Raw genomic sequence first — 27,530 nt, forward strand, 5'->3', positions numbered from 1 at the left:
TTAAGGACATGGATGCTCCAAGCTCTTTCTTTTTCAACCTGGAGAAGCAGAAAGCAAAGGGGAAGCAGATGTCCTGTCTGAGAATGCCTGATGGTAGGATTACTACAGACTCTGGTGAGATGAGGAGACAGGCTGTTAATTTCTATACAACCCTGTTTGGAGCTGAGACCTGTGAGGAGCAGTGCCAGTTGGAACTACTGGAAGGACTACCTAAGCTCACTCCTAGGGAGAGAAAAGATCTGGATAAAGACCTGTCCTTTGAGGAGCTAACCACGGCCGTAGGACAGCTAGCTTCTGGGCGTGCACCAGGGATTGATGGGCTACCCACTGAGTTCTATAGGGCTTTTTGGGAATGTCTGGGACATGATTTTCATGAAGTAATGATGGATTCTTACAAAAAGGGCTTACTGCCATCTTCATGCAGGAGGGCAGTTCTATCGCTCCTCCCAAAAAAAGGGGACTTGGCCCTTTTAAAAAACTGGAGGCCTGTGGCATTATTTTGCTCGGATTACAAAGTGCTTTCAAGGGCTCTTTCTAATAGACTGAGAGACTATCTTGGAGTATTAATACAACCAGATCAAACGTACTGTGTACCTGAAAGAACTATAATGGATAATTTGTTTTTGATTAGAGATGTGTTGGATGTGTGCAAATCATATGATATTAATGTCGGGATCTTATCAATAGACCAAGAAAAAGCCTTCGATAAAGTAGATCATGGTTTTCTTTTCTCCACTTTGAATGCATTTGGTGTTGGGAAGAATTTTTCAAAATGGGTAGGTCTACTGTATGAGGAAGCAAGTTGCATGGTTAAGGTGGGAGGCGGTTTGAGCAGACCTATAACGGTTAGTAGGGGTATCAGACAGGGGTGTCCCATATCCGGTCAACTCTACAGTATTGTCATAGAACCACTCCTGTGCCAACTTAGGAGAAAACTTAGTGGTCTATCCCTGCCTGGACTAACCCAGAGTCCTCCTTATGTTGTCTCAGCTTATGCTGATGATGTAAGCATTTTCATTAAGAACCAGGGGGATGTAGAGGGAATAAAATACTGTCTAAACATGTATGAAAGAGCCTCATCGGCTAAGGTGAACTGGGAGAAGAGTGAGGCCCTACAGGTGGGGCGATGGAGGGAGGAGGCACCCCCCAGTCTGCCTGGAGGTTTACAGTGGGGACAGCAGGGGATGAAGTTCCTGGGAGTTCATTTAGGATCAGCAGAATATCAGGAAAAGAATTGGGAGGGCTTAGTGGAGAAGGTGCGTGCTAGGCTGTCAAAGTGGAGATGGCTCCTACCTCAGCTATCCTATAGGGGGAGGGTCTTGGTTGTGAACAACCTAGTTGCCTCGATGCTCTGGCATAGATTAATTGTTCTACCTTCACCTAGGGGCTTAATAGAGGAAATACAAAGACAGCTAGTAGATTTCTTCTGGACTGGGCAGCATTGGATAAGGGCTGCAGCTCTGTATCTTCCAGTGGAGGAAGGAGGACAAGGCCTGATAGACATTTCCTCGCGAGTGATGGCCTTCAGGCTCGAAGCAGGCCAGAGACTCCTGTATGACTGTGGGGCAAGGTGGCTGGGTACAGCCAGCTTAATACTAAGGAAGGCTGGTCGTTTGGGATATGACAAACATCTGTTCTTACTGAACCTGAATGAGGCGGATATCACAGGACTTACACCGTTCTATGTTGCAGTTTTTCAAGCATGGCAGGTTCTCCAGGTCACCAGGGACCCTGGCGGTCTACCTGGAATGTGGATTTTTGAGGAACCACTGTTCTTCAATGACTATCTAAAGACAGAAACACTGTCGTCACCAAGCCTGAGGGCTGCTCTACGAGAGGCTGGCTGTGTTAAGCTGGGACACCTGTTAAAGGCCATACAGAGATCTGTAGAGGTTCTGGGACAGATGGCCAACATCAGATCTTCCAGGGTCTTGTCTAGGATCGTTCGAGAGGTCTGTGCTTCCTTGTCAGAGCCCCTAAGAGTGTTTGCCGAAAATCGTACCTATTCTGACCAATGGGATGATGAGTGTGAGTACAGTTTTCCATCTTTAACTGTCACTCCTGCTGTTGGGGAGTGGCAGGAGGGGGAAGACCAGTTTCTCTCTTTCAAAACCCCAAAGCTGGGGGAATTCAGAGAAATGAAAAAGAAAGAAGCCTATCAAATTTGTGTTAAGGTGTCGTATGTACGCTCTCTGACAGGAATTAGAGCATCGAGGTGGACTGGGGTTTTTGACCCGCACTCTTCCCCGAAGGGATGCTGGAGGTCTTTGTACAAACGGCCAATTGACAAACGGGCAGGTGACCTTCAGTGGAGGATTGTGCATGGGGCTATTGCCACTAATAGACACCTAGCACACCTGGATCCAAGTATAGGAGTGGGCTGTCCTTTCTGTCCACAACCAGAAACACTTGAACATTTATTTGTTGGGTGTTCAAGGCTGGGGGGTGTCTTTGATTTGGTAAAGTTGTGGTTTTCAGGATTAGGTGTGATTTTTTCGTTTGAACAATTCATTTTTGGTCCAAAGTATTCTGCAGCAAAAAAGATTGTACATACACTGCTCAATTTTATGTCTGGAATGGCTAAACTTGCAATCTGGATCACGAGGAGAAATAAGATAAAGGGCGACGGGTCTACAGATCCAGTGCAGGTTTTAACAGGGATGGTAGCTGCTCGACTTAGAGTTGAGCATGCTTACTATAAGTTAACAAATGATTTGGAAGGTTTCAATTACATCTGGGCTGTTGAGGGGGTGTTGTGCTTACCAGAGGAAGAGGGAGAGCTGGTTCTTTGTTTCTAGTGGAAGGTTATAATTATTTATTTTTTGTTGTGTTTGTTTTGTGTAACTGTATGATTTTGAGATGAGCTGAATTGGTTAACTATTTGTAATGCTATGAGCTGAACTGGAAAGGAGTGGTTTTAATAAAGAGCTTTTAAAATCAAAATCTCAGTCTCTCTCTCTCTCTCAGTCTCTCTCTCTCTCTCTGTCTGTCTCTCTCTCAGTCTCTCTCTCTCTCTCTCTCTCTCTCTCTCTCTTTCTGTCTCTGTCTCTCTCTCTGTCTCTGTCTCTGTCTCAGTCTCTGTCTGTCTGTGTGTCTGTCTCTGTCTCCCTCTCCCTCCCCCCTTCTCTCCCATGACTCCACCCTTATTGATTTCCCAGCATCTTGTACAACGGGTCCTTCATTCTGTTATCTGCGACCTGCTCCTGGCTGATAAAACTCAGTGAAAGCCGCTCTGTTAAGAACCAAAATGGGCGCCACCTGGACGACGCAGGCTCCGAGTTGGTGGGGGGGGGGGGTAGATAGTCATGTGTGTATGTTCACTTGTGATGCTGTTGCAAATCAACCCATCACTAGTGTGTGTTCCATGTGTCTATCACAGACCTGTTCGGCACATGCTTTGCTTTAAGAGTTTCCTCGTCTTCGTTCATTGAAGAGGTCTACTCGAGGACGATAATGTCATTCTGTCATTAGTGGGACGTCTTGTGAGAATGAATCTGGATCATATTGTCTCTGGATTTTGCTGAACATATGAATGATTCTGAGAATACTGAGTTTCGATGAATGATCTCAGTTACACTTTAACTCGTGAAATGATCTTGTGATATTTTATGTAAAACAAACACGTTGAACGCTTTCTCCATCTGTGGAATTCATTCTTCCGGTTTGAAATGGTTTCTTGAATCCAACACAGTACGTGAAAGGAGATTAGACATTTTAGCTGAACGATGAGCTTCAGATTTGTTTTTGAGATCATATTTGGAGAAGAAATTATTTTCTTTTTCAGGAATGAACCAAACTTTTGTCCAGCCTTCCTCTAGTGAACCAGCATCCCTCCTGTTGGCACACACACACACACACACACACACACACACACACACACACACACACACACACACACACACACACACACACGAGTCAGCTAACTCTCAGCGTCTGGTTCAGGATCTTAATGGCAGTTGTTGGCCTGTCTGAGCTTCTTTGGTCTAAGCGTGTGTGTGTGCGCGTGCGTGTGTGTGTGGTTACTGTATGTGCGGCCATCTGGAGAGGGAAAACAAAGCTGCAATGGGGGGGGGGCTGTTGTCCTGAGAACAGCTTAAGAGAAGTCTTGAGAGCTGATTGCTGCACTGAAGGAGCAGTAAGTTTAGTAAGTTTGTGCTAAATATGGACTTTTTTTATTTTGAGAAACGAAGCCTGTGACACACCTGCACCAGCAGGTGATCATTGAGTTGCCGTGTCATGGTTATTCTTTTATGTAACGATGCCAAGTTAAAGTATTTCTTTATCAATGTTTGAGACGTCATCATCACAATCTTCTAGTAGTTCTCAGACGTGCATCTTTCCATCTGTTGATTTATGCTTTCGATGAATCATTTAGTTGATAAAATGTTGGGGGAACAGACGGACGATCAAAACAGTTTAAAATCATATAAAACAGATAAAAGCAGCAAATGCTTATATTTGAGAATTTAACTGACTTAAAAGATGAATTGATTTTCAAAATGGTCCTTTATGTTTGAGTCCAGAGACAGAGAAGTACATACTACTACAGCTAAATAATGTTCTTTTTAATTACTTTTTAGTTTCACGTGTTTTTATGGAATGCTTTCTTTGACTCAATTATATTTATTACAAACTGTCAGGTTGAGTGAGGACACACTGACAGGAGACTCTGGATGTTGAAATGATCCAACATGTGACCGTCCAGTTAGAAACTGTGAAACACAGCTGCGACTTATATTAATTATTGATTTATCTGACTAATATCTTCCTGATTAATTGTATAATAAGTCCAACACATTGTGAACAATCACAACACCTGTTCTTTTTATTACCAAACAAGTTTATAAATGATGTAAATGATTAATCGATTATCAGAATGATCTAATTTCCCCTCGTGGTAAATAAAATTGAAAATAGTAAGAAGTTAGAATAAATAGATAAATGTACTAATTCAGCGTACAGTATCTTTATTTGTTGTTTATAGATGTTCTAGATCTTTTTGTTGCCATCCTGCCTTTCATTCATCGTGTAACACACACACACACACACACACACACACACACACACACACACACAGTGATAATAAATCCTGTTTTTCCCTCATGGAGCTTCTTTCAGCGCTGCACACAGCGAGGCAGCTGGCAGGGACGACTGACACCCTCATTAGCTTTTGTTTTCATCTGCTTCAAAACCCCTGTGAGCCGTCTGAGCCGGTCACCTGACCACCAACCCTGCCGCCTGATTGGTGCGTAGCTATGAGCCTCAGCCAGCTGACCGGAACCCAGGCCTCTGATTGGACCAGGGTTTCTCAAAGCACTTCCTCCTGTAGCCAGGCAGACTCTGTGCAAACTCCCATGAGTGCTGTAGGGTTTGAAAACACACATAGGCTGCAGTGAAGAGAAGAAGATGGTTACAACTAGAAGCTCATGAATCCTCAGAAACCATACAGTGAGATTAAGATTCACTGAGTACATCAGGAGCTATGAATAGCAGTTGTTTCATTTCTGCTTTGCTTGATGTTTAAATGTTTTAAAGGCTTCAATAAGCCGAAGACGAGCTTCTGATGAGACGAAGTCCTTCAGCTAAAGTGAAAACCTGACAATAATGTGAACTAAAGATGCAATGTTTTCATGTGTGTGTGCTGCGCTCTGTTGGGGCGACTGAGGCTGCTGGTGTTACCAGGCAGATACAGACAATCAAACACATGAAGCTGCTCATGCAGGGAGGGGGAAGCTGCTGGAGGCAAGTTTGAGTTGTTAAAGGAATAGTTCAAAGCCTGAATCACAGAAGAAGATGGTTTAATCTCTGTGGATCCGGTCCAAAGATGGACGTGTAGCTAATCTTAGCACAGTGACTGGAAGCAACGGCTAGCTTAGCAACTAAAAGTGGAAAAGCTCTGTCTCTGTCCCTCCCTGTGTCACTGTCCCTCCCTGTGTCACTGTCCCTCCCTGTCCCTCCCTGTGTCACTGTCCCTCCCTGTGTCACTGTCCCTCCCTGTGTCACTGTCCCTCTCTGTGTCTCTGTCCCTCTCTGTGTCACTGTCCCTCTCTGTGTCTCTGTCCCTCTCTGTGTCTCTGTCCCTCCCTGTGTCACTGTCCCTCCCCTGTGTCACTGTCCCTCTCTGTGTCTCTGTCCCTCTCTGTGTCTCTGTCCCTCTCTGTGTCACTGTCCCTATCTGTGTCACTGTCCCTCTCCGTGTCACTGTCCCTCCCCGTGTCACTGTCCCTCCCCGTGTCACTGTCCCTCTCTGTGTCACTGTCCCTCCCTGTGTCTCTGTCCCTCTCTGTGTCACTGTCCCTCTCTGTGTCTCTGTCCCTCTCTGTGTCACTGTCCCTATCTGTGTCACTGTCCCTCTCTGTGTCACTGTCCCTCTCTGTGTCACTGTCCCTCCCTGTGTCACTGTCCCTCCCTGTGTCACTGTCCCTCCCTGTGTCACTGTCCCTCTCTGTGTCACTGTCCCTCCCTGTGTCTCTGTCCCTCCCTGTGTCTCTGTCCCTCTCTGTGTCACTGTCCCTCTCTGTGTCTCTGTCCCTCCCTGTTCTCTCTGTGTCTCTGTCCCTCCCTGTGTCACTGTCCCTCCCTGTGTCACTGTCCCTCTCTGTGTCACTGTCCCTCTCTGTGTCACTGTCCCTCTCTGTGTCACTGTCCCTCCCTGTGTCTCTGTCCCTCTCTGTGTCACTGTCCCCCCCCGTGTCACTGTCCCTCCCCGTGTCTCTGTCCCTCCCCGTGTCTCTGTCCCTCTCTCCGCTCTCCTCGTGTGTGTGTGCGATCATGGCAGGCACAGTCTGTGACGGAGCCTGTTTTCTGTTGTTGTAGGCGTTTGGCTGTTCTGGAATGCGTGTTGCCTCGGGCAGGCTGTCAGCAGCTGGTACACGGGTCACTGTAGGTTCAGGTCTGGCACTGATGCCCGCCTACTGCCGTTTTACCGCCGCCCTCCCGCTGACCGTGCTCTGTTCACCTTGTAGTGGGGCTTGTAAAGTGTTTAGCAGTCCGACGCTCGCCTTGAAAACGGGTGTGGATCTGTCAAAAGCAGCCGCCGTGTCTGACGCTGCAGAGAGGACATTTATATCGTCATATGTTGATTTATCGACCGATTGAACGAGGCGTTAATGAGAGAAGCTTGTCACGTTTTTTGACCCGTATCGAATAAGACCAATCCAATATTTAACTCTTTGTAATCGCTGAGTTTGTTTTACATGTATAAATAAACTTCAGCAATAATCATGCAAAAAGAAATGACTAAATGCACTAAAGAAATCTAAAACTAAAACAACCAATTAGTCGACTAAGATCTGGTATTTTATTATTAATAATAATATTTATTTGTCTTATCTGCGGACACATAAAAAGCTACAGTACACACTGTATATTACCTTAAAATAATGAAATAATTTGATTGAATTGATTAATTCGTGTTCTGTAGTAATTATATTATATTATATTATTCAAGTGCTGATGTTTTGCAGCTGGACAGGGTTTTAATAATGTCAATGCAAACTACATATTTCAGCTCAAATGCAGTTTTGAACCATAACTTGCTCTAAACTCACCAGCCGCTCCTCTGCACGAGTCGAAAGTGTACTAATTTGTAAAACAAGAGAGTGGGAACGTGTCCTCTCACTAACCGCTACACAGGGTGCGCTTGTTTTCTAAACTGCTCCTCTATCACTAAACACTTATTACAAACACTGACTATTTTCCTTGTGTGCATCACCTGTGTAGCGACAGGCCGCTCCGGCTCTGGATGTCCAGTGAACCGTAGAAAGAAGCACATGATCCAGAACTAACTCTCCTCTGTCTCCTTAACCCCCCCCACACACACACACACACCGCCGACCTCAACAAGCCCGGACATGTCTGTGGTAACTCTGACTGCTACACCTGGACGTGGGGATTACAATGTGCAGTAACATATAAAGCAAAGTGTAGTTATTATTATTATTATTATTATTATTATTATTATTATATTTATATTTATATTTATGTTGGTATTATCGTCATTTTTCTGACTTTTGACTTTCTTGCGTTTCCCAAGAATATAATTCAAAGCATTGAAAGTCTTTGATATTCTTTCTGTTAAGGATTCGTAACTTTCTGATGTTGTTCTTGAACTTTGTCATCATGTATAGAAGTGGCTGCAATACATGCAATATAAATATAATGCAATATAAATATAATGCAATATAAATATAATGCAATATAAAGCTTTTCAACTTGAGCAAGAGAAGAGGAGGGAGCGACGGGGTGTGCTAAGCGCTAAACGTGTGTGTGTGTGTGTGTGTGTGTGTGTGTGTGTGTGTGTGTGTGTGTGTGTGTGTGTGTGTGTGTGTGTGTGTGTGTGTGTGTGCGCATATTTACAAGCAGTGAAAGCGTCTGTGGAAGTCTGGCACTTTGTCAACAGTATAAAAGACCTGCATGAACGGAAGATCTGCCTAGTCATAAAACTCTTGACACACACACACACACACACACACACACACACACACACACACACACACACATTATACCAACCTATCAGTCAAGACAAAGGGCTTCTTGTTTATCTTTTATCATCATTGCATAACTCTGTAATCGCTGTCTCTTTCTCCCTTCTACCAGCCATCACTCCTCCTCCTCCTCCTCCTCCTCCTCCTCCTCCTCCTCCTCCTCCACCTCCTCCACCATGTGAATAAAACAAACCCTTGGTGTCCACCCTTCTCCCCTGTTGTTTGGTCTCCTGCTGGGAGGGGTTATTTTTGGCCCCTCGGCTGATGAGCTCTGCAAGCCTCAGACAGTAAAAGGTTAATGCTTTCAGCAGAGGTGCTGCAGTCGCTAATGGCAAAGTGGTGCCGTGCTGTTTTCTTCCCGTCTCTTCCGGGTCAATAGGTTTAAAAGGTGTGAGCAGATTGTGTCCTGTGCTGTCTGGTAGTAAACGTGTTTCAGCCGCAGGTCGGATCAGTGAGGACCTGCGAAGCTGCTGGAGCCCGTGTGACGCTCCATTTACTCTGCATGAGGAGCTGCATCCGTTTCTTTAGTGTTTTGGGGTCGTTCAGCTTCTGGAGGATGTTGTTGTCGATTTATTGATTAGTTGCTTTCCACTAAAAAAGACAAAAGTTTGGCTACTTCCTGGTTCTCAAATGTGAAGATATGTGTTTTTCTTTGTCTTCTGTGATAGTAAACACATTTATTTAATGTCTGTAGGGCGGAAATAACAAGACGTCCCTCGTCGTGTGGTGCATGATTCAACCTTGATGCGGACGCTACGTTCTTTCATGTCCCCGCGCAGGATCGTTCTACATTTTACTGTCCGTTTTACAGGAGGGGGGACGTTCCTTGATCTTTGGAACAGACTTCCTCCCATAATTCTTGTCTTTCTGCAGTCAGTGAAGAGCGAGGCCAAAGAAATCTCTAATGTGTCTGGAGGACAGATGGATGTGACTTCCTGTAGCGGCTGATCAGGTTTCCTCAACACTGCTAGCACGGGAAGAGTTGCATCCAGAGGAACAATATCGTGCACAGACAAATATATATATATATATATATATATATATATATATATATATATATATATATATATATATATATATGGAGCTGGAAGACCTCTCATCCCTCTTTATCTCCCTGCACTGCCCTTTCATTCTCTCCCTCGCTGTAGGTTAAATCTCTGTCTATTTATAGCGTGCAGCGGCGCTGAATTGTGGGTCAGTATGTTGGGAGGGAGGAGGGGCTGCTGCGTGGCGTATCACAACATGCATGGATTCATGTCTTGAAGGGAGACGAACATGTAACAAGAGAAGAAGAGTGTTTTGGGGGGAACTTGTTGCTCATATGTTGACGTAGGCTATTAGGGATAGAGATTAAAGACTAATGAACTATAAACGTGTTGCATTCATGCTCGTGCTGCGTAATCAGTGAGCGTTCACACACACACACACACACACACACACACACACACACACACACCGGCCTGTTGTACATGTGAAACAACCTGTTGACGTGTTGACAGAAGGAAAAGGTCAGGTGGAGCTGCACTGTTATTAGCACCTGTTGATCAGCTGGAAACAAAGACTGCACAGTATCGATGGAATAACATACTGGGAATATTTGAATCACACATCGATGAATTGGAAACTTTTCTGCAGTTTATAAAGAGATTTGACAGGGAGCAGGGATTCTGCAGAGCTGGAGAACATTTAAATCTCAGGACCAGGGCGCTGAATGAACGAAACCACTCGTTATTTAGTTAAAGCACTCGATACCATTGTGAGTGAAGCTAATCGACCGGCCACGTGCAGATATACACAAGACTTTGTGATTTGTTTTGGTCATTTGAAACTGTATTCCAACCTCAACACGTGTTCCTTTTAACACTTGGAAAAAGTTAAAAATAAAACCCCTACAGAGGATGTGTAGTCTGGTTGGAGCAGCACATGTGTTGGACATGTGGCTCTTCACCCACCAGCAGTGTTACGCTAGCAGCTAATCTGAGCCTCCCTCCTCACCCAGGACTAAACCAGCGTTTGTGCACTTACTGTTGACTTTAGGCTTTTACTGAATTACTCTTTATTCCTCATAATCCCACAGCTCTGTGCGTAGCAGCTCTGTGGTGCTTAAAATCAGCATTTTCACCCACAAAACTGAACCGTGGGTTGTTTTCGCCCCCATGCCTCGGCATAGCTCTGAATGGCTTTCACTGTGGCTGTTGAATAAGTGGTCTTAACTCTTTGTTTTGAATTCTTTCAAAGGACTCTTCACTACATTAAGCCCCAGATAAAGCAGGAATAATGTTTGAATGCTTGTGCGATATGATAAAGAATGGAGGCAGCATTGTTCTGTGCCAATGGCGACAGAAAAGTCAGTAATTTGTTCTTTATTTAAGTCCATTTTTGTTGGTATGTTGGTATGTTGGGGGCACTTTGAGGAGAGAAATGACTCTGACCTTTGGGTTTCTTTATGCCGACCCTTCGTAATGGTTGTCACAAGAGCAGAAACCTCTCTTTGTGTTGCTCTGCTCGGAGCTCCAACAGAGTCTGCACTGTGTCCTATATTTAAAATGAAGAGGCTGCTTTGCACAGGTTTGTTTGGCTCATCTGGAACAGATGGAAAGAGGAACTTTGACACCAGATTTCCACGGTTGTGTCAACTGGAATGTGCCGTGGTTGTTGAACTCAATTACCTATCATTGTGTCTTCATGTCACTGGGTTTAGAGCCAACAATATAGTGTTTTCAGCTTTTTAAATGGACAAGTTCTCAAACGTTGGATGTGTTCTAGACACAAGAACTACGTCGGGAACTATTCTAAGTAAAGTATTTATAAGTAAACACAATTACAAATCTTCAATGGCAGTTTGTTAAGGTTTCATACCCGACACATTTTAAATGTACATTTTGAAAGGCTGCTTTGCTTTAATAAAATGACGCCTCGACCGCCAGCAGAAGCCGAACTTAATACACCTGTCATCGCGGCTCAGGTGAGGTGTTTACTCGGGAAGCTTATCCAAAGTGCTTCTGTGTCGACTGCAGCACTCGGGATAACTGGAGGATTTATGTTATTTCCTCCTTGTTGATGTTTTGATGCCATCAGTGTTTTCTGCATCCCTGTACTCGCCTGCGGCTCTTTTTCTAGCTTTTCATCACCGAGTAGAACTGCAAAGTGCTGAACAGATCTGAGGCAACAGAGACTCAGTGTTATCCGATCCTCTCTGCCCGCCCGCCCGCCGCCCTGTTTTTCTTTTTTCAGCTGTGTTTTCACTGGCGGTTAAAACATCTCTGTCTTAATTAAGTGTGCCTCACCCTTCCCTGCGCTGAAAAAAAGAGCCGCTCTCTTTTATTACGGCCCACTGTGAATGTGAAACCTCCTTCAGACCTCACTCCTCGACATCACATGGCCCTATATTTACCAGAGACACCCCCCCCCCCCCCTGCAAACCCCCTCATTACTCTGCAGGCCTTTTTGAAGAGGTGATGAAAAATGGCAGTGTAGAAAGTTCCAGTGGTTTGGATATCGCCCTGCCCTTCTGGCTGAAAATGGAGGGTGTAGTTAGCATCGCTGGCTGCAAGGAGATGTCACTGACTGGAAAACACCAAATCATCAGTTTGGACAAGAATCATCTCTCTGTGGCAGCGTCGTACCCCCAACCGCTGACTTCCAGTGACTTCCTCCCGTCGTCTGGCAGCAGCTTCCTGTCTGGAGAGAGGCAGAGATGAAGCTGAGCATGACTAGGAATCAGCCTGCGGGGAAGCTGCAGAGGTGAACGTGGCCCAGATGTTTGCTTTAAATGACAGAGCAGGACGAGGAGGAGGAGAGTGATCCTTCTGCTGGCACAGTGTTGCACTCTTTGAACATCTCCTCCCCTTCGTTTTGTCTTCCTTCCCTTCTTCCTTCCCGCTTGAAAATTTCTGCTATCTCTCCCAGCGAGCTAAACACTGCAGTGTACTTATGCATCATCTATCAAAGGGCCGAATCATCAAGGGAGCCGGGGTTGTGTTTGGAACTGGGCCTAGCTTTTTCGCTCAGTCAGTCTATATATATATATATATATATATATATATATATTACTGCGGGTGACTTTTCCTCTGTCCGTTTGTGTCTCTTGCTGTGTATCATTAGGACAGGAGGGTTGTCAGTTTGAATCCCGGGTCACAAAATTCTGTTAAATATCCACAACCTTTTTTCTTTGCGAGGCTGCACGGAGATGCAGTGTCGGCATTCATGCAACTATATGAAGCAGAATCATATCATAAACAAGCACACTTCAGGGCTTTGTGTTGTTCCAACAGATTGAATGTTTGACTGCTAGTGAAGAGGAGAAACTAATACGATTAGCTCCTGCGTTGTTGCCCTCAAGTGGTTTGGGAACTAAAAGAACATATCTTAAAACATTTCTTTGTGCCTTTAAGCTCATTCTTAGTTTAAAGCACAGAAGAAGGTCTGACTCATGCACCAGAATCAATGATGACAGCGCTCTCTGCATGTTTCCTCCACGTGTTACGTCCTGCGCTGACTTTATGTAAACAGGAAATGCATCACACATGACGCTGGACACTCTCAGAATGCCATTTGACTGACTCTTCTTTTTATTCATGTTATTTGAACCCATGATCTTTGAAACTGCGACCCTTTGATAACGTTATGCACCTTCTGGCCCCGTGTGAAGCGTGTGTAGGTGTTCCAGAGTTTAATGCTTCAGAATAGGCTCTATAGATCCAGAACACACAATTCATGACCGTTGACCCCCCCCCCCCCCCGCGCTTTAAATCGCACCGTTGCATCCCCTGAGTCACAGTTTGCTCTGTTTCCATGGCGACGCAGTGAACAGTGCTGCAACTGCTGGAGGGGCTGATGCATTGTGGGAATGAGCACGAATCAGAGTTACTTTAACGAATGCCCCGCAGCTCTTTCCATATTAGTGAATGCTAAGATGTAAGATGGAAAATAAATACACACACACACACACACACACACTGCCGTTGGATTTCCATCAATATAAGAAATATATTATTCATATGACGCTTTGACTGACAGCATGTGTTTTGTATCGGGGGGGCTCTTGAGGGGTCAGAGCGGTTATTTTCATTATGAATGTCTTGATTACATTATAATCTGCACAAAACAAGAGAAATCTAGAGATAAATCTAATTTAATATGATGTAAAACACAGAAATACAGTAAATGAAAAGCTGAAATCAACTGTTTTAATTTCCACTAATAAATTGATCCGTTATCATCGCTAAACATAAGTTTTGTGTCGACTCATCAGTTGACCAATCATCTAATTGTTCCAACATCAGTCCAGAATGATTTGCATATTGATTCGTCACTGTGTGCAGGTCTGTGTGCCTCCAGAGTGGAGCTGATGCAAGAGTGGCCATCTTGCATCAGTGGTAAAGTAGGCCACCGGCCGCTTTATCACAGCGCAGACAAACGGGGCAGAGCGGACAAACTGCTTATCTCCAGAGCACACGCGTGTCATCAAAACGAGCCGCGTCTGACATGGCCGACCGCACACACATGCCGCACTTCCACTCGCGCTCTGTTTCCCTCCTCAGATGGAGCGGTGCAGGGAGCGGGCCAACACCCTGCGATGAGCGGATGTCTGTGTTTGATATTAAAGAACAGACGCTTTGTGATTGATGTCTTTGTTTTGCAGAGATGCCTCCATTGTTTTAACCTGGAAAACAGCTCAGATTTAACAGAAAAACAGGTTCTTCTTTAAAATCCAGTTGCTTTTTTGTAACATTCTTTTTATTTTCCGTCTTTAAGAAGTGGATGTCTCAATCACAAGGCCACACCCTAAAACATGCTTTATCGTCTACTTCACTCTAAATATGACCTGCTGTATTGAAGAAGACTTGAAACTAGCGGTCGAGACCATAAACACGTGAGGAAAATGTTTCCTCGAGTAATAAATCAAGTGAGAAGTAGGCTCAGTTTTTCATAGACTTCTATGCAATCGCCCCCTGCTGGCCATTAGAAAGAATTCAAATTTAAAGCTTCTCTTTTCAGACCCAGAGGCTCCGTCCTGCTGAAGGGTTCCTCCTTATTATTCAACTTACTTATTATCTATTTTAATCCCTGAGAGGAATAATATCCTCTCGTCATTAAGAGCAGTACAGTATCATTTTATCTGACGACATTGCCAATCTCTAATAAGTAAAGAATTGGGTGGTAGCTTAGCCGTTCGAGCTCTCCACTCAATTCAAAGAGCAGGGAGGCTAAAAAACAGTCAACCCCGACCAACAAGCTAATTCATTTAACACTTTACCCGGCGCAGCGCTGCTCTAATTAAGCTCAGCATTGGTTTCCAGGTTGAATGTAAGCAGCTTGTGGCCCCCGTGCATTAGTCAGCCCGGCTTCAACAATGCGCCGACTCGTTCCTTTTCCTCTTGTTTCGCTCTTAACTTTAACTCGGATCATTTGCATTTTTGGAAGAAGTGTTTTTAAAAAACGAGGCTGCGAGCACACAGTGGGAGGATTTAAATCCCCAAAACTACGCTAAAGAAATTAATAGTTTAAGCTACTGATGCCTACACAAAGCTCCTACATTAGAGAGCAGATGTGCGGTTTGATAGTTGGCAACCCTGAGATACAGAATCTGTGGAGATGTTTGATAATCATCCGCCTAAACTGCCTTCATGTCTCTGCAACACAAAAGTGAAAATACTTGAATGCTTTAAGAATCGGGAGGTTTGGGCGTCCCTTCGATGAACTCCTGTTTATAAGCAGGAGGTAAACAGTCGCAGTCTCTCATCTGATGTTGAGTCAGTGGGTGGAGGTTTTGTTAAGCCGGGCAGGAGATAAGACGTAGTGTGTGGGAGCTGTGGGTCACTGTGGGAGCTGCAGAGGGCTGTGAGCCAACCAAGGGATAAAAACAGATGCTCTGTACAGAGTCCTCAACGCTCTGGACTCTGCTCAGCCTATAGGACGCCATCTTTATCTCTCTTCCTCCATTGCTCCTCTCAACATTAACCAAGCAAAGCCGCTGTTATCGTTCAGCTTTGAAATGATACTTTCAGAGATAAAACATTAGGGAAGAAGAGGATTAACAGACACTTTACATACTTCAGCCCTGGCCAGAATTCACAGACAGTTGTAAGAGATAACGGTCTACAAAACTATTATATAATCTGAGATGCAACCAAGCTGTATTCAGTAAGTCAGTCCAGAAGTCCTAAAGTCTGAATGACAAATGGAGTTGGTGGAAACTAAATTCCATTTCATATAAATAACTGCAGTAAACAGCTGATGACTAATACGAGACGTCAAAAAAGCTGCGTGTCACCAACATTAGGTATTAAAACAAGCTTGAACGGTTTTGTTTGCACTTGTTTTTTTGCATCCATGACTGAAATTCTACAGCCATGCGGTTCTTTGCGCTAAATACTAACGTCTGCATGCTAACATGACAATGTTTAGCTGCTATATTTTTTACAAGGTTCACCATCTTCTCAAATGTTGACCTGTTGATTTGGCAATTGGTAAATTCAGAGGCTCACCGAACTCGTTAGGATACATCCTCTGAAGAACATGAATGTCTGCACCAAATTTCTTGGCAATCCATCCAACAGGCAGTGGCGTTCATACAGGCACGTGCAAGAAATGAAAGAAATATCAGCCATTGATGCACAGACATGTCCATCAACTGTTGCTCTTTGAGGGTAATTGAACTCCAATCTCTGGTGATGTTAATGCCTTGTTGCTCTTTTGTGTTGGATCACTCTCCAGCAAGTAGCTTGAGCTTCTATCCTACAAAACATTGTTCACTTTATCTCGCTTCATCCCAAACATCCCAGCAGGCCTCTCTAACAGGATTTGTTTCATAGTGTACTACTCCCTGATTCATATCTCTGCAACCCCCAGTCAGCCAAGATCAACTCTAATGAGCCTTTGAGAGAGAATAATGAGCTTCCAGCAGTCACTGTCTTCTCTGGACGAGGGGAGGACAGCGCGTGGAGGCGGAGTCAGGCAGATCTCAGTAACAACAGGGGTAATGGCGTCCGACAGCGAGCTAATTCCTCCGGTGTACTCAGCCGCTTCATCTGGGCTCCGTCCAGAGTCTTCAGACCTGGAATCCTTTAACTTTTAAAGTTTGTTTTGGGTTTGTGAACAAACACTCTGATATTATGCTAAAATGTGAGTTAATGTAGCTTTGAAAAACATTTAACTTATGCCTAAAACATTTACAGTTGTACAAAATAATCCAGGGTGCAGCTACCGATGTTGTCTAAGCTCAGTTTCATGAGCAGGCTGTCTAATCAGCGTCAACACCGCGTCAAAGCGCCTCCAACACCTGGTGTGTGCTGTAATATTTAATGTGGTAACGCTTTGGCATCAAGTTTGATTTGTTGAGCTAGCTGCCTGCTTCGTTGACTCCTAGCATGCTACGTTGGTAGCTTTAGTATGCGGCACATGTGCTAGCTAGCTAGTAAGGTAATTTCAGTGCGCTGCTGGCCAATCCAGTCGATCAGGAGAAGACCAGAATGACTGCTGAACGCAGCCGCTGTTTAGAGAAAGGAGGTGGTGGCAGACGAGGGCCGGGAGGAAGTGATTCAGAAGCGGCCGGCTCTGCTGCAGGACGAGGGGCAGCAACAGCTGAGACGCCGTTTGCCAATATGTATTTTAAATGTGTACATTCATTAATGATAATAAGTTTAACCAACTGGTATTTCTACTAGCGAGGGCAGCAACGTTTGATAGATTTAGTCGTCTAATCACGTACACCTTAGTTAAACAGCCGATGCAACCAAAACAACAATCTTTTCTGCCATCCAACGCCGTCTCTTTGCCGTCCTTTAAGCCTTTCTCTCTGCCTTTGTCTCGGCTGTAACGTTGTGCTTTCCCTGCTGATCCTCCAGCTCAGGGGGCTAATGGAGGAATGTGATGATAAAAGGAGCAGTGACGGACGTCTGGTCATCTCGTGTCTGTCCGACGTTACGCTCAGGGTAGCTGCACCTCTTGTCTTTGTCACGTTAAACTCCAGCTTGAGGCAAGAAACTGCTGTTTCTTCTTCTACTTCTTTAAAGATTTAGACTAATTTAGCAGCTGTATTTAAAAAGAACACAGTCTTCTAGTTGTATTTGGAGTTTATCTTTTAGGGACTCTTTCCCAGCTGCCTCCTGCGTGGCTTTTTAAAAGCCCTGATGTTGTGGTTTGCCGGCCTGGTTATAAGCGATATCCATTTCACTGAGTGTCAGTCCTTCCTGTGAGTCTAAAAAAAGGGGTGATAGCCCATTACGTTATGGAAAGTTGCACATGTGCCCAGAATGTAACCCTTTTACTACTACTAGATCTAATTACAGCAGCTATGCAACACTGCCTCTCTCTAACTACCTGTCTCTCTCTCTCTCACTATCACACTGTGTTTGTCTTTAACTCTTTACTTCTTCACCCTTTTTGCTTTTCTGCCTCAATCTGGACCTCTGAACATCACAGTTCAGATTTACTGCATATCTGCCATCAAAGATATTACATTTGAACAATCGAGTGTGTGTGTTTCTTATCAGCGTAGCAATTGAGCGGACACTCCCCTAGTTTTTTAGCTGCACCATGGCGATCAATAGAGATTTATAAGTGACCAGCTTCTCTCTCTCTCTCTCTGTCCGTCTTCCGGGTCTCTCCCCAGAGTGAGGCTGTTTTCTTGGCCTACTTACACAGAGCTCCCTGTTTGAGAAGCAGAAACTGAGCTCGAGAGCCACGTCTCTTCATCCCTCACCAACGGTTTTCAACCTCAAATGTGCCTTGAACTAAATTTAACTTTTAAAATGTATTTGAATAAAAAAGACACCATCTTTACTGGCTTGGCAGTAAAAGAAAAACTGAGTCATCCAACTGTGTTGATTGGTAGTGATTGGTAGGTTTGTCGCGTAATATATCGAACGCGAGGTTATAAAAGGAGACGTTCCCCAAACACACCTCACTGTCCGACTGCAAAACAACGAACACTTAAACCTCTTGAAGTTATTTATACTCGACTTGCTGTCTCTGCTGTCACCGTCGCCTCTTCCTCAGGGATCGCTGCTAAACATGACTCGGCACTACACGCCTTTTATATTAGCTGTGTGTTTTTGCTTGTGTGTATGAATAATTAATCCATTTGAAGATGCCACCTTAGGTTTCTGGGGATTCTTGATAACGCTGTGTCTGGAAACTGTTTGCATGTTGTGATGACTTCCTGCATTATGACCTCTGGATGCTTGAATCATTTAGAAATGTCCACACGCTCTTTTATCATCCTCCAGTAACGTCTATTATGTTTTCACGGTGAATTCTCAATGGCGGTGACTCAGTGAAGCGTCCCTCGGTGCTGATGTGTGACAGGAAGTGCAGCAGCTGCTCATCTGGAACAGTCCAGAAATGTTTAAATTCCTCCTCTGCACTGCATCATTTAAAAACGTATTTCTGTGTTATTGTGTCTTTTATGTCTCGTATTGAGCTGTTAGTGAAACCCCCCCCCCCGAGGTGTGGAGACTCATCGCTACGCCGATGATTAGCGACGTTTTCAGAAGTACACGCATCACTGGTTCCATCAATGAAGTGTGTGTGTGTGTGTGTGTGTGTGTGTGTGTGTGCGCACCAAAGCTTGCACCTGGCTCCTCGTCTGTGCCCCAAAGACCAGAGGGGTGCAATAAAGAACGCCTTGTCCTAAAAACCACACACACACACACACACACACACACACACTGTTAATGCTTAGGTTTGAATCCAGTTTCGGGCTAACTACAAACTATGTGGGCGGATTATTATGTGTAAGTCTATATTACAAGTTAAAGATGGCACATGTATGCGTGAGAAACTGTGTGTGTGTGTGTTTTGGTCCAGGATGACTCCACTTCCCCGGCATTTCCTTGGGGGGGAAGTCGAGCAGCTCCCATCTTCCCTCATCATAGTTCTATCTGGCTTCCATCTTCCTCACACACACACACACACAGTTATTGTCTCAGCTTACTCTTCCTACTCCTCTTTAAACCCTCTGACACTAAAGCTCCTTCTTCTTCGTCCTCCTCTTCCTCCTCCTGCTCGTCTTCCCACTTTCTTTCCTTCTCCAGACTTCCCGTGTTTTCTGGCATCAGCCTGGGAAAAGTACGGCAAACTGATTTCCAGATCTTCAAGGGAAAAGAGCAGCAACACACATTTATTTAAAGTAGCAGCAGAGAAACGTTGCTGGACAGTATTTCACTGATTTAACGATCCTCTGTGGCGACATCGCAAACCAAGCGGAAGACGAAACCTTCTTGGCGGAGGAAACAAATCCAGTAAAGACCCTTAAACCCAAAAACCAAACGATGTTATGGTCGTGTGCGGTAAACAGTGTCGGCACGTTACAGCTGGGATCCTGCTTTCATAGTTTTAACTGTAAAGTTGTATTTGAACGTGAATTACTATTATTATTATTATTAACTGGAATAAAACTTGTTTACTTTGTAACGAATCAGATCCTCGTTTCTGATGTTTTTAACACGTGGCACTTAAAATGACCACAGATCAGTGTCTGGGTTCAGCTGCGGCGTCTTCCACTTTAATGAGAAATCCAGACCCTGTGCTCCTTCCTTAGCTCTTAGAGTCAAAGCTGCAGGTCAGAGGTCACAGCAGCTGAAGGGTCACGGGGGTGGGGGGGGGAGGCTCGTTTAGGTTCGACGATTGTCGTTTTAATTACCTGCTTTTATTTCTTCTTAATTGCTGCACAAATGTACTTCGTTATGAGCAGTCAGTGAAACTGTCGGCACATCAACAAGCAGGTTCCAATGTGTCAGAGATACAGGAAGTAGTGTTTTACCACCATCACATAATAATAAGTAGTTACCTTAAAGACTGGAGCTGTACCGAACATTTTATGACGTCATCACCGTAAAAAAATGTTTAAAATCCTTCAATACATTTCGACTTTTGGCCTTTACAAGCTCTGGGGAGAAATGTGTAATGTGGGTAATGTGGAGAATTGCTTTACAGGGGGGGGGGGGGGGGGGACCAGTAAGATCACAACAACTCCTCCCTTTTTGTTTTAGTGCAAAAAAGTACATTCTGAAAATGTTCACTGTCTTTTTACGAAACATTATGAACAACCTGAAAGTGTCATTTGCACAACCTCACGCTTCAGTTCATCGTCACATCGTGCATCACAACCTACAGATCAGTGTATCTGCAAACACACCACACATTGAGTCTGCGCTGATATTTACACTTTGCAAAGTCATCGTATGTTCGACAGCTCTGGTTAACACAGTTAATGCTTTTATGGCTTCTGGTATACAGATGCATAGAAACGCAACATCGACACGTTATCAGTGATGGTAAATGTGTCATCGTCTTTCACAGTATCAGACATTGTACCTTTTTTAAAGCTGTATGCACTTTTATGACAGAACCCGCAGTCAGCAGTTGATAATAAGTGCGAGTGTAAAGAAGCAATGACATCAGAGGAGCTGGTGATCTGTGGCCGGTGTTGGCAAACAGCGGCTGATTAGAGTGACTGCTGGCTGCCGCGGGAGAAACGGGTGAGTCAGGAATGCTCTGAAACCAAAGCAGAGAAAAGCTCATCGATTCATCAGCGCCTCCACATGTGACCTCTTCCAGCTCGGAGCGCCTCGTCAGTCTGCTGACTCAGCATTTTTGTTCTGCGTTTTGCATTCGGTCCAGCACTTAGTTGAGACTTCTTTGCATGCGCATCACGCGTCGTCGTGTTACAACTTCTCCCGCTCGCCTGGCAGCTGTTTGAACGATTGAGTCATTTTCTAAGCAAAAAAATGCGAAACATTAATTGGTTCCAGTTTCTCAAATGTGAGAAGTTCTTTTGTCTAATTTGGAAAGTCTGATAATGTTGAACTGTTTGCTGGACAAAACAAGTAGTTTAAAGATTCCCGTGGACTTTAGGCATCCATTAAATGATTGACTAACAATGACAGTCGTGTTTAGTCACATTGGACTCAGAGATATTAACATTTTCCACTGTTTTCAGATCTTATAGACTAAACAGTAATTGTTAGTTGCAACTGTAATTTAAATGCACATATCAAACACTGTACAACAAATTCACACACACATATTGAGCATCTGCATGTTGTAAATGCTGTACTGAAGCTATTCTGTCTGAAATATCTTTTTAAAATGGACCTTTTCAATATTCTATCGAAGGAAAACTAGTTTTCTGCATATTTCACCAGCCTGACACCTTGGCATCTTTACAATCGCTGAGGTCACAAGTTTAAATAAAGGTATTGTTTGTCTGCAAAATATGGATAGTTTACTGTGAACTTGTTGCATCAGTGGAGAGTTTTGGACATTCAAAGTTCGCAGCGACTCATTCAATCTTTGTAGATGTTTAAACTCTTTAAATAAAATGTTTCAACGAGGTTGTAATGTTATCTGGTGTAAAGAAAGGTTCCCCCCACGGGCTAGGGCCTCATCTTCAGACCATGTGAGCCTAAACTCTCTGCACTGAAACCAACACGATGGCCTCCCACCCCCCCGGGCCCCCAAGGCTTTTCCATTATCAGGGAAATTGTGGTCCAAACGTCCCACACAGAGACCCGGCACAGAGGAGATGCATCATGATGATGGTAATGGGAGAGTCGGATGACAGCGAGATTATGTTATGTTGGAATGAAGCGTGGAGTCAGCTGTGAGGCGCTAACAGAGACTTTCAATAACTGCATTATCTGCATTCATATAAAAGCTCTTAAAAAATGAGTCCATTGAGAGATTTATTGTTTTAAATCTCTCTTAGACTTTCGTTGTGTTCCAGTCATACAGATGCACTGTGATAGAACTACAGCTGCTCTTATGCATGTCTGTCTGGTAGAGATGGAGGAGCTGACAGAGCTGACGGAGTTCAGCCGTCACTAATGAGTCGAGTCTTGCATCGACTAAGAACTCATGACAGTTTGAATCTCCTGACGTTTGGGTTTGACCCCCGAAACCAGAATGTGATGGCAGAAAATGAATGTCTTAAATGGTGTGTTTGACCTCATCGTTGCTGTTTAGATGGATAAAGTGCAATAAAGTGCGAATACAGGAAGACAGACGGACTTCCTTGTTGAACTTTGACCTTCTTTACTTACCATAGTTGTGCATGTTCATGAGGGATTCTTACCAACGTTTAAGTTCTGTTTCCAGTTCAGCTTCGCAGAAGTGTTCTGGATCAGCTGTTTGTGGCGTGTAGAATGAAGTCCACCTGCTTTTTTAAATGATTACTATTCACCCATTTGTGTTTGTTTGTTCAATGTCCTGTGTTGTCCTGTAACAGCTGATCGGCAAAACAGTGACAATAAAACACAAGTTGTAGGAAATAACCAGGAAGTGTCTTTTAAAGCTACAACAGCTGAATAATTTCTGCTCTTCGGACAAACTAGTGGTCCCTCTGGTTCTCCCCTTTCTTTTGTGTCCATATTAGCCAGGTGTGTGTGTGTGTGTGTGTGTGTGTGTGTGTGTGTGTGTGTGTGTGTGTGTGTGTGTGTGTGTGGTGTTTCTGAACAAAGGAGTCAGAGAAGAACATGATGTCATCTTTTAACCGTTGTGTGCCCGTCTGTGCGTCGGCGGTTGGGGGGATTTAGTAATTATTACAGTCTGCTTTCTGAGGTCACCTTTCTCACACACGGAGAGAAGACTCTCACACACACACACACACACACACACACACACACACACACACACACGAGAATATTTCATCAACAGTATCCTGTTGTTGATTAAACGGCTTCATAAATGGAAAAGAAGCAAATATTTCTTCGAAGTTGGAAAATTAGAGGATGCTGTAAAATCTAATCACACTGACAAAACTGTCGTAACACACACACACACACACACACACACACGTAACGAGTGGTTGGTTTTCACTTCAAGGTCTCGTGTGACCTCAGGAAGGAAAGCGTATAAAGATATTTATTCATCAGTGTCTGTCATGATGTCACTGGTGTCCAAACAGCAGCTCCTCTACGTTATGTTAGTGTGTGAGTGAGAGGAAGTGTGTGTCCGTTGTTTGCCAGTGTGTTAAAGACACACACTCTCACACACACACACACACACACACACACACACACACACACACACACATACGGCTTCTTACTCTCTCATAGCATTGTTAAACAATCTTGTGGTCATCAGAGAAACAGAAATGCATCTTCTCAAACTAGTGATAGTGATGTCAGACTGAGTAAGGCAGGGGAAATGTTGGGGTTTGTCCCCTCCTCTCCTGTTTGTCCCCTCCTCTCCAGTTTGTCCCCTTCGCTCCAGTTTGTCCCCTTCGCTCCAATTGGTCCCCTCCGCTCCAGTTGGTCCCCTCCTCTCCAGTTTGTCCCCTCCTCTCCTGTTTGTCCCCTAATCTCCTGTTTGTCCCCTCCTCTCCTGTTTGTCCCCTCCTCTCCTGTTTGTCCTCTCCTCTCCTGTTTGTCCTCTCCTGTTTGTCCTCTCCTGTTTGTCCCCTCCTCTCCTGTTTGTCCCCTCCTCTCCAGTTTGTCCCCTCCTCTCCTGTTTGTCCCCTCCGCTCCAGTTTGTCCCCTCCTCTCCAGTTTGTCCCCTCCTCTCCTGTTTGTCCCCTCCTCTCCAGTTTGTCCCCTCCGCTCCAGTTTGTCCCCTCCTCTCCAGTTTGTCCCCTCCTCTCCTGTTTGTCCCCTCCTCTCCAGTTTGTCCCCTCCTCTCCAGTTTGTCCCCTCCTCTCCTGTTTGTCCCCTCCACTCCAGTTTGTCCCCTCCTCTCCAGTTTGTCCCCTCCTCTCCTGTTTGTCCCCTCCTCTCCAGTTTGTCCCCTCTCTCCAGTTTGTCCCCTCCGCTCCAGTTTGTCCCCTCCGCTCCAGTTTGTCCCCTCCTCTCCTGTTTGTCCCCTCCTCTCCAGTTTGTCCCCTCCTCTCCAGTTTGTGCCCTCCTCTCCTGTTTGTCCCGTCCTCTCCAGTTTGTCCCCTCCTCTCCAGTTTGTCCCTCCTCTCCAGTTTGTCCCCTCCTCTCCAGTTTGTCCCCTCCGCTCCAGTTTGTCCCCTCCTCTCCTGTTTGTCCCTCCTCTCCTGTTTGTCCCCTCCTCTCCGATTGGCCCCTCCCTCAACTTTCCCTCTTTCCCTTTGTTTTTGACAGCTGATACGGTTTGACCACACAGCAGCCTACACTTTGTTTTATAATTGCTATTCTTCAGATGCACTCAGTATCTGCACCCCTCTCCTCTTGCACACTACTGCCATGCTCTTATTACCCCCCCCTCTCTGCTGTTTCTTTAATACTCTGCTTGTTACCAGTTCCTCTCCCTTTCTCCTTCTCCTTCACCGTGCTGTAGTTTCCAGTGAGGCAACAGCAGATATTTGCTTCCTTGTCATCTTTGCAGTTTGCTCTCTCGATCACCCTTGACCTTTTCACCAACCCCACCTCCACACACACACACACACACACACATTTCACACACACACATACACACACATGTCCCCTTTGGCGAAAGCAAAATGGGTTAATCCCTCATCACTCAAACTGCGGACCGTGCTAACTCATTCAGGAACGGGGGCCGGTGGCTCAGGTGTCTCTGTCCTGTTTCAGACAAAGGAAAAGGGGTCATGTGGCAGTTCAGACATAAACTTCAAACATGACGCGGACTAAAACTTACACTCACACACTCTCTCTGTCTGTCTTTCCTCTGCTGTTTTCCATCTGTGAAAACATTTGAGCTCACGTTAACCCACAGAGGTAACCGAGCTATTCTGGTCAAAAAGCTGTGCAGTGAAAATAGACTTTGTCATTGACTTGGATTTTGAATGTTCACTCTGTGGTCGAGAAAGAGGAGCGTCAGGATTTAATTTCTCGCACCATCCGAATTGAAAACAGTGAATTCAGTGTGTTGAGTAATGCTGACGGTTATTGTAGAGGCAAATAACTCTGAGTCACAGCGTGTGTTTGTAAAGCTTCTTTTAATTGTGTGCTTTTCTGTGCTGCGAATTGGCTTCCTTCATGTCATATTGTTACTTATTATTATTGACTCATCTTGCTCGACTATGACACTGTGCAGGACGCATCCCTTATCTCTCCTCTTCTGCTTTTCTCTCCAGGGTCGACATGTCAAGACGGGACAACTGGCGGCCATCAAGGTCATGGACGTCACGGAGGTCAGTAGACACCACTCGATGTTGATTTTTGGTTGTAATTATCCAGGTTTCCATTTAAATGTAGCGCACACAAGTGCATGTAGATAAAGAGCTGGTGGTGCTGAGTGAACTGTTGCAGAACAAGAGCATTAAACAATGTAGAACACGTGATGGAAATATGGTTTCATGTGAAGGTTACAGTCTCCTCAACGCTACTTTAATTCCTTATTGTTGTCAGTGTAGAAGTCACATTGTAACTGCCTGTTGGTTTAACAGCTGCTGCACTTTTGCAGGATTGTTATTCAGTAGAAAAAGTAAAAGCTAAAAGTCAGACGTGGTGGAGAATGAAGCAACATTGACTCAGTTTGAAGACGTTACAGTTTGTTTTTTTGCACGGCTACTCAATTCAAATGTTTCCACTTTTAAGAGAGGATGTAATATGTAGCAGTAACATGTGATAGGTGCATGAACAATGCACGAGGAGAGACGAACACAGCTGTTAGTAGCAGCTCAAAACACCTGATTTGACCCCAAATTCTGCCTAAATGACTGCTAAGTCTTTACTCAGGCTTTCAGTATTACAGTTAACACTAAAACAAACAGTTTCCCCTCCCACCGCTGTGTGTGTGTGTGTGTGTGTGTGTGTGTGTGTGTGTGTGTGTGTGTGTGTGTGTGTGTGTGTGTGTGTGTGTGTGTGTGTGTGTGTGTGTGTGTGTGTGTGTGTGTTTTGGAGCCCATGGGTGCATGCTCGCCAGCTTCCACAGAGTCGAGTCAGGACCCAGAGGGATGTTTCTGCCTGTGTTCCTTTGTGTGTACACACACACACACACACACACACACACACACACACGCACAAACATCTTATAAAACCAAATCTCACAACGTTTACGGTGGTGGAAGTGAGTTTTTCTCCCCCCCCCTATCTTTCCGGGTTACTCATCGTTGAATGACACGGCGGGAACACATATTTGAGGCCACTTGACCATTTCCTGCCCAGACGCCTTAAAGAGGAATGAGTGCATCTTCAAGTCCCTTGAATCCTTTCATCTGCGTCAACAGTTGTACTGAAGAGTCTGCTGTGTCTCATGCTTCACCTGAAGTCTCATTGATGCTGGTTGTCAGTTCCAGAACATCTTCGGTACAGTGAGGCATCAGTTTTGGTCGTGTGTTATAAAGCTTGTATTACGTGTTTATATGCTGAATGGAGGGTTAAAAAAGAGAAATCTCATCATTTTGTGTCATTGATCTTCTTGTAATAGAGCCCCCTTTATAAAAAGTTGGCTGCATGTTTTGAATAGTTGTTTTGTCTTCTTCCTCTGTCAGCGTTATATTTTTAGACTGTTGAATACAGCCACCTCTGCAGTCTTTTGCCCTTTTTTCACAGCCCTCATGGATTCCCTGTGGCTGCAGTCTGACAGGAAACAATGACCACAGCAGTTTGAGTCTGTCAGGGAAACCAATCCATTAGGAGCATTAATACTTTGTGTTATTATAGAAGAACAGTGCAGCGACGCTGACCGTTAAAGAGAAGAATAAAGCAACTAATTATAGGAACTTTAACAGCTGCAGTTCATATTTAATGTTAGAACTTGGGGCTACAGTGGGAGGTGTCAGTGACTGACAATCATCACGTTTTAAATCCAGCAGCTGTTTCATTTGGAGTCGTGTTTTTATACATTCACTCTCCTTTAACTCTGTTTTTAGTCTTCTCCAAGTCCCGAGGGAAACCTTCTGCCTCACATGTCTGTGGTTTGCTCGTGGATGTTGGATCTTTTTAGAGCTTTTTCACTGAAAACGATGCAGCGACAGCGACGAGAGGGAACCAAAGCGGGGAAGTTGTGAAAGCAAACACAATGAGCTGGAACTATAAGCAGCTCCGTAAAGCTGAGCTAAACACAAGTCATGCGATCCCTTGTTAATGTAAGAATATGGATTACACTGAATCTCCCACGAGTTCTGTACGTTGATTAAAGCGAGGACGCGAGGAAGGAAGAAGTTAATGT

At 44.6% G+C, this 27,530-nt stretch overlaps 1 protein-coding gene across 1 annotated transcript in view; it reads left to right on the plus strand.

Annotated features, from left to right (window-relative positions):
* The window catches only part of LOC115026836 (mitogen-activated protein kinase kinase kinase kinase 4-like), an 86,603-nt gene that overhangs the window by 14,732 nt on the left and 44,341 nt on the right, over positions 1-27,530 (plus strand). The window contains 1 exon segment of the mRNA XM_029459820.1: positions 25,492-25,548. Coding sequence (XP_029315680.1) covers positions 25,492-25,548 — 57 coding nt within the window.

The sequence above is a fragment of the Cottoperca gobio genome, chromosome 21 (assembly GCF_900634415.1).
Source record: "Cottoperca gobio chromosome 21, fCotGob3.1, whole genome shotgun sequence".
NCBI classification, from domain to species: Eukaryota; Metazoa; Chordata; class Actinopteri; order Perciformes; family Bovichtidae; genus Cottoperca; species Cottoperca gobio.